Source organism: Neoarius graeffei, chromosome 8 (assembly GCF_027579695.1).
Source record: "Neoarius graeffei isolate fNeoGra1 chromosome 8, fNeoGra1.pri, whole genome shotgun sequence".
Lineage (NCBI taxonomy): Eukaryota > Metazoa > Chordata > Actinopteri > Siluriformes > Ariidae > Neoarius > Neoarius graeffei.
The window spans coordinates 36,298,732-36,314,513 of NC_083576.1; the positions used below are offsets into that span (position 1 = coordinate 36,298,732).

General features: G+C 39.3%; 1 protein-coding gene across 1 annotated transcript in view; it reads left to right on the forward strand.

Moving 5' to 3' along the window:
• The window catches only part of hspa9 (heat shock protein 9), a 109,492-nt gene that overhangs the window by 71,300 nt on the left and 22,410 nt on the right, over nt 1-15,782 (forward strand). Inside the window, exons 10-14 of the mRNA XM_060927612.1 lie at nt 2,363-2,572; nt 3,652-3,879; nt 12,417-12,521; nt 12,642-12,759; nt 12,862-12,956. Coding sequence (XP_060783595.1) covers nt 2,363-2,572; nt 3,652-3,879; nt 12,417-12,521; nt 12,642-12,759; nt 12,862-12,956 — 756 coding nt within the window. The remainder of the gene's footprint in view (nt 1-2,362; nt 2,573-3,651; nt 3,880-12,416; nt 12,522-12,641; nt 12,760-12,861; nt 12,957-15,782) is intronic.

Below are 15,782 nucleotides of genomic sequence, written 5' to 3' on the forward strand. Positions count from 1 at the left end.
GAGTGAAAACCCCTCCCACTGCCAACTCTTAATCCCATCAGGTTAAGTCACAATGAGTAAGGTAATGTTTTTCCTCTTTTCCTCCACACACTCCAATACCGTTCTAAAACTGCTTTTTACAGCAGCTTCATTTATCTGGTATTTGACTCTATTCAGTGTCCTTAAAATTAACTCTTCTATTATTTTACTCGGGCGGCACGGTGGTGTAGTGGTTAGCGCTGTCGCCTCACAGCAAGAAGGTCCTGGGTTCGAGCCCCGGGGCCGGCGAGGGCCTTTCTGTATGGAGTTTGCATGTTCTCCCCGTGTCCGCGTGGGTTTCCTCCGGGTGCTCCGGTTTCCCCCACAGTCCAAAGACATGCAGGTTAGGTTAACTGGTGACTCTAAATTGACCGTAGGTGTGAATGTGAGTGTGAATGGTTGTCTGTGTCTATGTGTCAGCCCTGTGATGACCTGGCGACTTGTCCAGGGTGTACCCTGCCTTTCGCCCATAGTCAGCTGGGATGGGCTCCAGCTTGCCTGCGACCCTGTAGAAGGATAAAGCGGCTAGAGATAATGAGATGAGATGAGATTATTTTACTCAGTTCAGAGCCACAACCTACTGTTACATAATTACTCTGTAATTTTGCTCCCACTCCAATTCCAAATTTTACCCTCAATTCAAAATGGAACAAAATTAACTATTTTTGAGGAAAATAATTTTAACTGCTCAGTCATATTTTTCCTTTGTATACACTACAGCGCATGCATATCAACCAATCTGCTCATCTCATTTCTAGCCGCTTTATCCTTCTACAGGGTCGCAGGCAAGCTGGAGCCTATCCCAGCTGACTACAGGCGAAAGACAGGGTACACCCTGGACAAGTCGCCAGGTCATCACAGGGCTGACACATAGACAACCATTCACATTCACATCTACGGTCAATTTAGAGTCACCAGTTAACCTAACCTGCATGTCTTTTGGACTGTGGGGGAAACCGGAGCACCCGGAGGAAACCCCCGCAGACACGGGGAGAAGATGCAAACTCCGCACAGAAAGGCCCTTGCCAGCCATGGGCTCGAACCCGGACCTTTTTGCTGTGAGGCGACAGCGCTAACCACTACACCACCGTGCCGCCACTAATCTGCTCATAAGAAATATTTACACTTACTCGAGCTGATCTTTGCCTGGATCAAGTTGAAGTTTAAAAAAAAAAAAAAGGCACCACTCATAAGTGTCACATTTTTCAAGATTGAACCAAATTGCTGTCCTTTTAATCAAGAACTGAATCATGAATTGATTTGCTGTCCTGAAATTGATTTGCTGTCCTGAATCATCTGACACGCATAAAATCCCCGTTCCATCTCGCAACAAGTTTTGCCTCCAAATAGCCTGAACTGTCTGACAGATTTTATCCTGTTTACGGTGGGCATTCCCACCACGAAAGAGAAACCAATCGAAACCAAAAGAATGAAAGTGATTTATTCACATGGTAATGGCATGATAGTCTTTTATGAATGTGTAAGTGCACGCTCAGCCCTCCGACTCTGGTGTGATTGAGGAATGTGGCAAGTTTTATGTTTCATCTAATTTTGATCATTTAAAAACTATACTATTTGGCAGTGGGCATATAGGAAAGTGTAAAGTTTGTCGATGTTTATCATGTTTGTATGATAAACTTGAAGTTGTTTATCTAAATACATGACCTCATTCTAAACCTGTTGAGCTTCAGTGGCGATGCTCTCGACCCCAAAGGGTTAATGAACTTTTATGAACATTTTGTACTACTTGCATTTGCTTCTCTTTAGCTTTCAGCAGTTAAAAATAAAAAGGGGGGGGGTTGGTACCATCTATTTGTACAATTTTTCCCATTTTAGTGTTTTTTTTTTAAAACCTTTCCCTTTCTGTAGCATTAGAGCAGTGTTCCTTCCACTGGAGGTGAAGTCACATGTATCTTGCTATTATATATTGCATGATCTGCTGTCTAGAAAACACAATTAGTTTGAAAAAATAAGATTATGCATCTGGATAATGATCACAGTTCATTTTTTCCATTGATTTTCAAATTCAGAAATTTGTATTGCAATTTGTTGCATGATATAACATTACATTCCTAGTAGTGACAAAATATGGAGGCTCGACAATATTGTTTGCTTGACTATGATGTATTGCAGGTAAGTGTTGGTATGTTCTGTATGACTTCTTTTTGGGAGTATTGCTTTTTCCTTGAGTATTACATTACTATATACAATATGAGCCTTTATTTATTCCATGTTCATTAGACAGAAAATAATAAGAAAAAGGACACCTTGATCTGAAAGCCCAAATCCACTGTCTTGTCAGCATTCCTCTAAATAAAGAATTTAACTTTTGCTTGCCACACAGACTGACATCAACCTGCCTTACCTAACAATGGACAGCTCTGGTCCCAAACACTTGAACATGAAGCTTACCCGTGCCCAGTTTGAGGGTATTGTGGGGGATCTAATTAGAAAGACTGTGGCCCCATGCCAGAAGGCCATGCAAGATGCTGATGTTTCGAAGAGTGACATTGGAGAAATCCTGTTGGTTGGAGGAATGACTCGTATGCCGAAGGTAACCATTTCCTGAAATGTTTATTAGCTTTCAGAGTACAGGTTGTAAAATTAACCATAGGATTGAGCAAGGTGGTGGCACCATTCAGTTCCTTAGAAGTGCAGTTTGGTAAGGGGGCACTTGCTGGGATTGGCAAAGTGGTTAATTTTTTGGGGGTTTTGTTTGCCTTTTAAAGAAGTGGAAAAATGTACAGGTTGATGACTGGCACTGGTTTTCATTTGATCCCTTTTTTTTGAATCCATTCAGTCGTTCCTTCCTGGTTTAAGTTTGAGGTGGTGAGCCACTCAAGTTGCTGAACTGAATTTTGTACCCTGTCAACAATGTCAGGAGCCAGGTAGAATTGTATATGTAAATGCATCCCCTCAACAGTCCTTGAGGGTGGGTTCCTCAGGTATATTTAATGGTTGTGGGTGTTTAGAGCCAAACCCACAGGGTAATTGGGGGGTGTGCATGGAACCTAAGTGTACGTGTTTTTGTACTCTCTTCAATACTGACACCAGAATGAGTAACGTCTTGCTTAATAGCAAATCAAAAACATCAGGGGACAATTTCTTCATGTTGGTTTCAGCTGCTTACTGCTAGCAATGAACTTGGGTTTTGTTAGTGTTTTAAGGCACTAAAAATGTCTGTTAGACAGTGCAGGGGTGGCTAACCTGAATTCACGGAGCGGCGTCTGAGACCATCAGCCCGTCTGAGATGGGGAAAGAGGGTAGACCTTGGAGCCAGTGTGAATAAATTTTTGGAGAGGTTAATCTGCACAAATCAGATATGGATACATGGTGTCTGTTGGCTCATCCCCCGTGAAGGGGAGTGAAGCGAAGGGGGAAAGACTGCTCTTTTGGTGTATTTGGAGTGACAAGTCGTACTAGTATATTCAAATGTTTACTATGCATAAATTTACAAGTATTGACAGGTCTGGTAAGGCAATTTATATTTGATGTAAGCATCACATCATTACAGCATAAGGTTGTGGAGGGAGAATTAAATCAGACAAGCCAAATTTCAAACCTATTCAGTATTGATGCATCCCTACTTGTGTGTTTGAATATTATGCAAGTCACTTCTTTCTATTTTTATAGGTTCAGCAAACAGTACAGGAACTGTTTGGTAGGTCCCCCAGTAAATCTGTTAACCCAGATGAAGCTGTGGCTATTGGAGCAGCTATCCAAGGGGGTGTATTGGCTGGCGATGTGACAGATGTGCTCCTGCTTGATGTCACTCCCCTCTCTTTGGGAATTGAGACTCTGGGAGGTGTGTTCACCAAACTTATAAACCGGAATACAACCATTCCCACCAAAAAAAGCCAGGTAATTTTTTCAGGTGAAATAATTCAAGTTAATATAGATTAATAATTTACTTATTTTCCTAGTGTATATTATTGCAATTAATTGCAGTCATAATGGTGGTAGAAATTTATTCATTTTGAGCTAAAATGGTTAAGGCTTCTGATTCAGTCTATGGCACATGTAGCCTGGCCCTATAGATAATAACCTTTTTTTTTTTTAAATAGTAAAACTCAGTGCCTTACTCAGAATAAGTGATTGAAATGTGAATTGATAAGTGAAGTAAATTAGCTAAATCATTAATTTCAACTAGGCTATAGGATGAAACTTTTATCAGAAGGAAGTGTTTTTTCCCCACATCTTTGCTCTGATGAATTGGCAAGCTCTTATTTTTCACAATGATTTCGTCAAGAAATGTCCTTGTCCTGCAAAAATTGTGTGCACCTCACGTGTGATAGCACAAATGCCAAAAACTCCATGGTGGACAACTTGACCTGAGTGCTGAGAGATTTATCATATTTTTGTAGTTTAAAACTTCGTAGGTAGAGACTGTATCTCAGCTGCTACTCAGGAAAATTACAACCCCAAGTCAGAAAAGTTGGGACGGTATGTTGATATTAAAACCGAAAACAATGGTTTGTAAATCTTTGACCTGTATTGTACTCAAGACAATACAACAGCACATTATTTCATGTTTTATCTCATTAACTTTTTTTTTTTTTTTCCCCAAAATAAACATTTCAATTTGGGTTCTTGCAGAACGTTTCAAAAATCATTGTGATGGTAAAACATTTGTCACTTTGTAATGTTGCCATTCCTTCTTACGATACTTAAAATGGGTACCCCGAGGGCTGCTGCAACATCCGTGGGCAAGTGCTGACCAGCACTGATGATTGGCGGTTCCCCCCTCCCCCCCAGTTATCTTGTACACAAGTTATATTATTCATTTAATTTTGTATCAAAGCAAAGCCCAAGTATTTACATGTGTTCACTTTGTGTATTCACGCAATATTTTATCAATTAAATTACTAAAAACAGGCTGTTCCAGTCTTTGTATAGCACATTGGCCTGGTGACTGACAGCCTGTTCGTAAAGCATGTTTTCTGATGGCTCACTCAATTTCCCATTGATTTGGAATCGCTCAAACACTGACGGACTAATTTCTCTTCAGCTGATTTTTTTTTTTTTTTTTTTTTTTTTATAAAAATTATACCCATCACCCCATTTATAAGTGATTGAACTGTTCAGTTAAACCTTCAGTTGCGATTGCAAAATGGCTTAAATGTGAAAATCTGTCAATTTTTACATAAATGGTAAGCTGAGATGGTTTGTCTATATATGTATAGAACAGGATAAAGCAGCTAGAGATAATGAGAGAGGTGTGTGTCTGTGTGCATAAATTTATATTGGTGTGAGGTCAAATAATCTGATGCGAAACTCTCATGAAGTTATTAGCCTGAGTCTACTTGTCGCGCAAGAAATACGGTGAATCTGGCGCACATGTAATGTCAGTAAGTGATACACAAGCTCAAAGTTGTTACCTCACAACAATACAGAGTTGTGTAAATCATTGCTTTGTAAAACCGTATTTCCCCTACATGAGTCTTGTAGCTTAAATTTGCAAGGATATTATGGAATCATTACCTGCCCCTTTTTTTTTTTTTTTTTTTGGATCTCTGTGGCTGATTCATGTTTTGCTACACATCAGGATTTTAAATGTCAGTTGCAACTGGCAACAGGTGATAATACAAGTTATGTTCAGCATGCTACTTTGCCAAGTTGAAAAAATATGAATTGCATCCAACAAAATAAATTTCTTACAACAGCAGCTTTCATGAAACATGATAAAATAATACAATATTATCCCAAAATACCACATTTATAACTTGAAAATTATGTCGTCCTAGGGACATGATTATAGAGATTAGTTTACATATATTGTACATGCATTCAATATAGGCAGATATTGATACTGCTTGTTTATTGATGTTATTGATCACAATGGTTTTAATACAAATGAGCACTTAATGTCCCATGACAATAAACTGCTCATTGCTCACTTGGGTGTGCATGTGTGTGCACTGCTTCAGATGGATTAAATGCAGAGGACAAATTTCACTATGCATGTGACACAGGCAGCTACTGCTGCTTCTAAACACATGTGCATATTCATTTAAAAGACAAAGGACTTACCCATTGAATTTGTGAGCTGAAACTAGTGAATGGTGATGTAGATTTTAACTTGCCTATTCGTGAATATTTTTAGATTATATTTCATTAGTTTCACAAAGCTGCTGTCCAGTAAAATTGTAAATTCTAAAAAGGAACGTTTTAAGTTATATAGCTGTTCAAACCTGATGTTTTATAGTGCTCAGAAAATTATGGCAGATTTACCTTTTGAAAATTGACAAATCTGTCGACTTAGCCTTTTAGCCAAGTAGCTTTATTTTATTTATTTTTTAATTAGACCTAAAGTGTTTGTTCGAAAATGTATAGAAACAGGTATTTTAACATTTTTATGATTTTACTGGTCTTTGAAAATGCTATTTTTGGCATTTTGGCTTTTTAAGTGTTTAAAAAAAAAAAAGTCTGTAACAGTATAATCTTAAATATTTGAAAATGTCATGTAGAAAACCAATCAAGCTATCTTAATGAATGAGGTATCATTAGGGCCCGAGCACCAGAGGTGCAAGGCCTCTGGTGTCCACCAGAGGCTGTTGCACTGGAGGTGAAGGGCCCTATTGTTTCTGGACAGATTTTTGTTGTTGTTAGGGCCCGAGCACCGGAGGTGCCAAGGCCCTTTTGTTTCTGTAGTGATATTTTTAGGGCCTGAGCACCAGAGGTGCAAGGCCTCCGGTGTCCACATGTTAAATTTTAACATGTTGCTCATAGGCGGTTTGTTGGATTCATGCCATATTTGGTATTCGTGATAAGATGTTGCTGATTTTTAAATTGCGAAGGGATTTGTGATATCTTGAATGATTTTGAAATGGCAGACCAATAAATTTGTTTCACCACGCAAACAGGAAGTGTCCTTCACCATGCGTTGCCTGATGTGGCTGAAACTTCACAGGTTATAGGATATAATATTTCTGATATCTGCATGCCCAAGGTATAGTGCCACCATTTGGACCTGGACAGTAATGACTCCATTGCCTGAAAACTCACTCATGAAATTTGGTACACACATCAGTCCTGGCCACCTCTACTCAGGGAGAGAGGCTTGGGCCTGGGTGTGTCCAGGGGACTCCATAGCACCCCCACATGCCAGAGACTTCTGACTGGTATAGAATTTCATCTATCTGTGTTAAGTTTGGTAGGTGTGTGGGGTGCCTCAAGATGAACAAAATTGTAACATACATTCTGTTAGTCATCCTCAGCAGGAAGTGAGTTATTTTTGGTTCAGTGCATTTTGAGACATTCCATTTTAACTTGCTCCTCCTCAGCGGTTTGTTGGATTCATGCCATATTTGGTATACATGATGTCAAGATGTTGCAGATTTTAAATTGTGACGGGATTTGCGATATGTTGAAAAGGCAAAACAATACATTTACAGTTGTGGTCAGAAGTTTACATACAGTGACATGAATGCCATGACATTCATATCCAAGATGACACTATTTGGCCTTTCAGTAATTTCTTTGAACTATTTTTCTGTGGCAGAATGTACAGCATACATCTTTAATAAAAAAAAAAAAAACGCTGGAATTTGGTGCACAAGCTTTAATTTTCTTTGTGTTTTTCTGAAATCAACACGGGGTCAAAATTATATATACAGGATCAAAAATAAGATTCATCTTGACCAAACATTTTTGTTTTCCATGAACAAGTTTCTGGTAGAATTTTGGTTGGATATTTCACAACTCTTTATGGTGGAATTGGTAGAGTATTATTATTTATTTTCTTTCTTTTCTCCCCTTCTTTCTTGGCATGGACTCGACTTATCACGGTCCATATATTTTCAATAGGGTTCAAGTCAGGACTTGTTTTAAGCTTAATGTTAGCCTGCTTTATCCTCCACAACCATCTCTGATGTATGTTTGGGTTCATTGTCCTGTTGTACATAGTCATGTTCAAGTTTCTGATGGTTTATGCTGAAGAATTCTTAGCTAGTCCTCCATTATTCCACCCACTTTGTGCAATGAACCAGTTCCACTGGCAGCAAAACAGCCCCAGAGCATGATGATCCTACCACCACCAGCTGGTACAGTGCTCCTCTGTGGCCAAACAACTCCCATCATTGTCTCATCTGACCATACAGCTATCTTCCAGAAGGCTTTTTTTTTTTTTTTTCTTTGTCTGTGTGGTTAGCTTCAAAATTTAGTAAAGCTTGAAGGTATCAATTTTGGAGCAGGGGGTTATTTCTTGGATAGCAGCCTCTTAGTCCATGGTGATCTGAACTGTAGACAGTGATCCATCGGCTTCCGGTTCATGGCAGGGCTGTGCTATGGTGGTTCCCAGGTTGTTCCTGACCATCCAAACCAATTTCCTTTCACCTGAGGGTAACAGTTTGGGTTTTCTTGAAGCAAAGTGGCTTGGCAAAGTGACTACGCCTCACAATAACTTGCATACAATTGTTTGAACTGATCTTGGAATTTGCAGTTGTTTAGAAATGGCTCCAAGAGACATTCCGGAGTTGTGTATATCTGCAGTCATCTTTCTCAGATTTGCACCGAGCTCCTTGGAGTTTCCTATGTGTTGGTCAATCCAATGAGTCCTGTAAACAAACCATTTTGTGAAGGCACAGAGAAGCTACCAGCTGTAGTCAATCATGATCATTAACAGGCCTTGGCAAGACAAGATAATTTTGGACGTTTCAGCACCTGAATTAATGAGTGTATGTAAATTGTTGACTCAGTATGTGTAATTTTGACCCTGTTTTGATTTCAGAAAACCCAAAGACAATTTTTGTGCACCAAATTCTAGTGTTTTTTTTTTTTTTTTTTTAAATTAGATGTATGCTGTACAATCAATCTGCTACAGAAAAAGAACACTTCAGAGAAATTACTGGAAAGCCCAAATATTGCCATGACCTTCATATCCAAGATGACATTCATGTCCCTGTCATAGGTCGCGTTAACCGACAATTGTCCGTCATTGACGGATTTTTTTAGCTATGACGGAAAAATCTGAAGGCCGTCGGTCATTTTGACAGATGTTTACCATTACCAATAACAATAATAGCCTAATAATAACAATAATAAAACAGAATGAAACACACAATTGAAATGATTGGCAAGTTGTCGCAGAGTTTTCTTACATACAGTATACATAGTCTTCACTGCCGTCACTTTCAATCTGAGCCGACGTTGCAGCAGTCTTGATGTTCAGTGCATAGGCTGCTCATGTATACATTGTAGCCACTGCGCAAGGCTGTTCCCCCCCCCCCCCCCATCGCGCTCCTGACCGCGCGCTGACTTTTCTAACCACTAGCACAGTGAGATGTATTAATGTTTCCCTTCTCTGCAGAAGACATGTCATTTTTGCTATTAAAAAAAAAAAAAAGAGATGCATTGGGTTGTTTGTCGTTTCCCTGCCTGTACGTCTTAATGCAATAGCGCTCATTTAGGCTAGTTGTTTTCTTGTTTTTAAAATGAAACAAATGTCGATTTATTGTATTCTTCCCCAGCAAGCTTAGGAACATCACTGCTCAAATATCTGCTAAACTATCATTTTAATGAGAGGACGGGTAGACAAACTAACGTTTAAACATAACTTCGTTTTATTTAAGACCTTCCGTGTCGGCCCACTACGGGTCACCGCGGGGTGCAGCTGCACCACTGGTGCAGAAAGACCGCATGCTGCAGGATTTCCTCCCTATGAAGAGAGTACTAGCAGGGTCGGGAAATCCAACTTTCAGAGGCTCTTGCCGGCTTCTGATCACTTCCCTGGGAGAAATGTTTCCCGACTTCAGAACTTTGGCTGAAGTGGCGCTGGTTATTCCAGTCTCCAGTGTCGCAGCAGAGCGCGGGTTCAGCCTTTAGAATAAAATTAAAACGTCAATGAGAAGTCGTCTGTCCGAGGCAAAGACGCAAAATTTAATGACCATTTCCTCGGCAGCAGTCTCCATTGACTACTTTGATTATGCACAAGCGAGCTCCCAATTTAAATCCATGCGGGCCAGAAGGAAGGTTTGAGCTCACGCAAACAGGTCAAATTAGATTGTCACTTAAATCGTTGTAGTGGACTGTTCATATTTTAACTGCGATTGTCTTGCTACGTTGTAAAATAACATTGTTCATATGCCCGTTAAGGCTCAACAGCCGCAATGTTTTTAGCGGAGGGAAAATGGGTTCACAAGTGACCGAACGTCAGAATCTCTGTTCATCTTTTTGCATCATAAATACATAAATAAATGATTAAATAATACAAGCTTGTTCTGTGAATTTTTAAATGAAAATGAGTCCATGAAAAGACAAGTTATTAAATATATAGCATTTATAGCCTATATACATTGTCATTTAAAAGTTAAAATAAAATGACAGATAATAATGGACAATCACGGAATTTTTACGACCCTGTCCGTCAAAATGACGGACAATGAAAAAGTCTAACGCAACCACTGGTCCCTGTATGTAAACTTCTGACCACAACTGTATGTTACACCACGCAAACAGGAAATGTCATTTCACCATGCATTGCCTGATATGGCTTGAACTTCACAAGTTAAAGGATCTGATGGTTCTGCTTATATCCATATGCCCAAAGTGATCTTGTAATATAGCACCACCATTTGGACCTGAACAGTAATGATTCCATTGCCTAAAAACTCATCACTGGTGGCGCACACATCAGATACCCAGGCTTTTGTCTCACATCTCAGATGCGTGTGCACTGTATGATAAACATGACAGGTCGTGGAACTGGAGGTGTGAGGGGGCCCCTCATCACCACTTGCGGCTATGTGTCGTCTCCCCCCCCCCCCCCCCCCCTCTCTCTCTCTCTCTCTCTCTCTCTCTCTCTGGCCTTTCTGATCAAGAAAATGCTTTGGGATACCCACTTTAGCAACTGAAGACATCAAGTAATGAAGTGTTTCAGGTGTTTTGTCCCATGCTTCTTGTAAACAAATCTTAAATTGTGAAACAGTATGGGCTCGCAGTGTTTTTTTTTTTTTTTTTTTTTTTCGTTTTTTTTTTTTTTTTCGTTTTTTTTTTTTTTTTTTAATTTCAAAATTCACCACACATTCTCTACTCGAGACCAAGGGAACAGGTGCCCTCTTGTTCCGCATCCATGCCTTTGTAATATGTGCAGAGTGTGGTTTTGCTTTGTCTTGTTAATACTCCAGATGTCATCTTGAAAGCAGCATATATTACTTCAAAATCTTGAGATACTCTTCTGTATTAATGCTGCCATCACAGAATTGTAAGCTAACATTCTCAAGGGCACGGACACAACCCTATACCATGGCAGACCCTGGCTTTTGGACTTGTTGCTCGATGGGCCCTTTTTTTTTTTTGCTCTGGAGCACGTGATGTCCATTTCTTTAAAAAAAAAAAAAAGATCTGGAACACTGATTCGTCTGACCAGAATACACATTTCCACTGTGTGATGGTCCATACCACATGCCTCTGAGCCCAGAGAAGTTGACAGCGCTTCTGGATGCAGTTAATATAAGGCTTATTTTTGCACAGTCAAGTTTTAACTGGCATATGTGGCTGTAACTCCGTATTGTAGTACTTGGCAAAGGTTTGCTAATGTAATCCTGAGCCTATATGGTGATGTGAGCTGTAGATGAAGGACCATTCTTGATGCAGTGATGTCTGTGGGATCAGAGATAACAGGTGTTCAGCTTAGGCTTGCACCCTTGCCCTTTACACACATTCCTCCAGGTTCCTTGGATCATTTGATATGCACCCTTTGTATCTTTCTTTGAGGAGGATTGTTTTTAAACAATTCAATAATTTTCTCACATGTATGACACACTGGAGATCTTTGTTCCTCAAGAACTAGGTTTTTCCTGGGTACTTGTATACCTAGATAATTGATTTTGTACCAAATCTTGATTACAATCAACGATTGACATCTGTTTTAAAATACAATCATTTTCCCTCATTAGTAGCCCTAAATTGACCCCCATCCCAACTCTTTTTGGAACGGATTGCAGGCCTGAAATGCAGGAATGGATGTGTATTAACAAATGTAAGTTGGCAAGACATTTAAATATCTTGTTCATCCTGTCTGCAGTGAAATACCTAGCCACAACTAGTCAAGTGGTGGGGTTTAAAATTTGTATTTTCCGTTCTGTCCCAACTTTTTCTGATTTGGGGTTGTAAATGACCAAATTGTGTCTCTTGATTGCACTAAAAGTTTTGGTTCATATCTCCTAAAGCACAAGTCCTAGAATAAAATGTTCTGAGATCTTATTTGTGAGATTCAGCAAGGCCATGTTCATTACTTTGTACCATGATGGATTTGTGCTGATTTGCCCAAAATGCAAAACCTACATTTGTGAAAATAGTTGTCGGGGTTTTTTTGTGTATCCTAACAAAACTGGTGTCAAAATACTTAGGAGACTTGAATATTGATATCAAGTTACATCGGGTCTCTCTAATTTACTCAGGTGTTTTCTACTGCTGCTGATGGGCAAACACAAGTCGAAATTAAAGTTTGCCAAGGTGAGCGTGAAATGGCAGTGGATAATAAGCTTCTTGGACAGTTCACACTGGTAAGTCATGTGTATAAAAACTATGAAAATCATGATTAAAATGGAATGAAATACTTTTGGGGGGAGTTTTCTGACATTTGTATGGTTAGTATATCTGCAAAGCTCCTGCTCTCTTAATAGGTTGGCATCCCTCCTGCCCCACGTGGAGTCCCACAGGTTGAAGTTACTTTTGATATTGATGCCAATGGAATTGTGCATGTTTCTGCCAAAGACAAAGGCACTGGACGTGAACAGCAAAGTAAGACTTGGTTTGTTAGTTCAGGTGATTCTCCCCCACCCCCCCAAAAAAAGCAGAATTTATGGATCATTCTCATTTTCCTCAATTTTTTTTTTTAAATAGTTGTCATCCAATCCTCTGGTGGTCTCAGTAAAGATGACATTGAGAACATGATCAAGAATGCTGAAAAGTATGCAGAGGAGGACAGAAAGAGGAAGGTACTTGAGCCTCTTTATAATATGTTATTAGGTATGCAGCTCCCTTGAAAGAATTGAAACAGCAAGGCAAGTTCTTTTTGTTTTTACTATACAATGACATTTGGGTTTGAAATCAAAAGATGAATGAGAATAGATAAGGATTTGATATTTCATTTCCTGATATTTACATCTAGGTGTGTTAAACAGCTTAAAATATGGCGCCTTTTGTTTGACCTCTGCCCTCCCGAAAGGGCTCGATGTTAACTTTTGAATCCACTTGTCGAATCGAACAAGCAGCAAGATTTCACTTGTCCTGATCATGTATTAACTTGTCCTGAATTGAACTTTATGGCCTGAAAACCAAGTGTCGCGTCTAGAGGAAGCCAGGTATCGCTCATCACTTGGCTAATGCCATCCCTACAGTGAAGCATGGCAGCATCATGTGGGGATGTTTTTCGGGAGTGGGGAGAGTAGTCCTGATGGAGGGAAAGATGAATGCAGCCAAGTACACAGATTCTTGAAGAAAACCTCTTCCAGCGTGCTCTGGACCTCAGACTGGGGCAAAGGTTTTCTTTCCAACATGACAATGGCCTGAAGCACACAGCCAAGAGAACAAAGGAGTGGCTTCGGAGAAAGTCTGTGAATGTCCTTGAGTGGCCCAGCCAGAGCCCAGACCTGAATCTAACTGAACATCCGTGGAAGGAGCTGAAAATGGTTGTGTACCGATGCTCCCCATCCAACTTGACTGAGCTTGCAAGGATATGCCAAGAGGAATGGGCAAAAATGTCCAGAAACAAGTGTGCCAAGCTCGTAGCTTCTTCCCCAAGACGCCTTGAAGCTGTAATTGCTGCCAAAGGTGCATCAACCAAGTATTAGGCGAAGGGTGTGTACAGATATGTAACCCCTAAATAACCTATTTTTGTCAGTAAAATAAAATTGCATATTTTCTAAAAACCTGCCTTCACTTGGTAATTATGGGCCATTTTGCGTAGAATTGTGAGACAAAAAATGAACTCAATCTATTGTAGAATAAGTCTGTAATGTAATAAAACTTGGAGAAGGTGAAATGGGTGTGCAGATTTTCCGGCTTTGCTGTATATCCATCTCCAATCAATCTGCGCTTACTGGCAGTGATTTAATGAAGTTCATCAAAAAGCAGGTATAGTTATGACAATTATGCTTTAATAATTTATAATATTTAATAAACTCAAACTTGAACAATAAACAAAAACTATTCAGTGCTGCATTATGGTGTATGTGTTATAACTCATTACCTGATCTGCAGTTTTAGGTCACTCGCTCAAATTCAAAGCTTCTGGAGGAAATCAAGTTAAATCTTTATTAATCCAGTAAAACCTGAAGTACAAATTAATTTAAAGAAATGAAACCGAAAGAAAATAAGTCTGATATAAGGGCGACAATCGCATTGTGAACGAAAACAAACTGTAACGGAGTTTGGCACTGTCGTAAAATTCCCCTCAAATATTTTATGATGTGTACCATACAAAAGAAAAATACAATAAAAAGGCTGAATGAAATGAAGATTCACCAAGATGTTTATTTTATTTAGGTATTTGATTGCCTTTTCTCCGATTTGGGTGAATTCAGTCTGTTAATCTATAATTAGATGGGTGGCTATTATTACACATGCACCTGCTGTACTTGGCTTACCTGGAATTTTGTAAACAATAACATGGCCGGATCACGGAGGGGATTTAACTAGTTTTGTTGGAACGTTATCGATGTAACTCTTCAGTAATTACTATAAAAATGGTGATTTTCAACAATCCCTAAAATATATAAAAGCATAAGGTATCATTTACTATATTATCTGCAGTTATATGTAATGCTGTGTGTAAATTTTCTCTCGTCTTGAAACCAAATTAGATTGGCCTATCTGTAGAAAATATGTGAACTACCCGCTTTGAAAAGTAACATTTTAAACAATATTTCAATGAACTCAATTTCCAAAATGTTGACAAGACAAAGTTTAATATAGCATCTGTTTAACTTATAACGTGAAAATAAGGTTAATAATATAACTTGGATTACACACTTTTTTTTTTCTTTTACTTCTACTCAAATTAGGGTGGTGCAAAAATGAGTACACCCCACAACAAAAACTACTACATCTAGTACTTTGTATGGCCTCCATGATTTTTAATGACAGCACCAAGTCTTCTAGGCATGGAATGAACAAGTTGGCAACATTTTGCAACATCAATCTTTTTCCATTCGACAGTGACCTCTTTTAGTGACTGGATGCTGGATGGAGAGTGATGCTCAACTTGTCTCTTGAGAATTCCCCAAAGAAAATAATTTATTTACACCACAAAGGTGAAGGCTACAAGATGATCAGCAAAGCTTTACTTATCAGTCAGAATACTGTAGCAAAAGTGGTACAAAAATTTTTAAGAAAGATGGAACTGCAACCATCTCACAGAGACGTCCCGGTCGTCCACGGAAGTTAACACCTTGACAGGAGCATCTTCTGATGAGAAGGGTTGAAGAAAATCGGCATGCAATTTCACTGCAGTTGTCTAAAGAAGTAGAAAGCCAAACTGAGGTGACCATTTCCCATGACACAATACGGCATACACTGCAGAGGAATGGCATGCATGGATGCTGTCCACGAAAGAAGCCTCTCCTAAAGCCCAGGCACAAAAAAGCTTGTCTAGAGTTTGCCAGGGCCCATGCTGACAAAGATGAAGACTACTGGGACTCTATACTTTGGAGTGATGAGACCAATATGAATGTTTTTGGAACTGATGGCTTCAAAACTGTATGGTGTCGCAAAGGTGAGGAATACAAAGAAAAATGCATGGTGCCTACAGTGAAACATGGTGG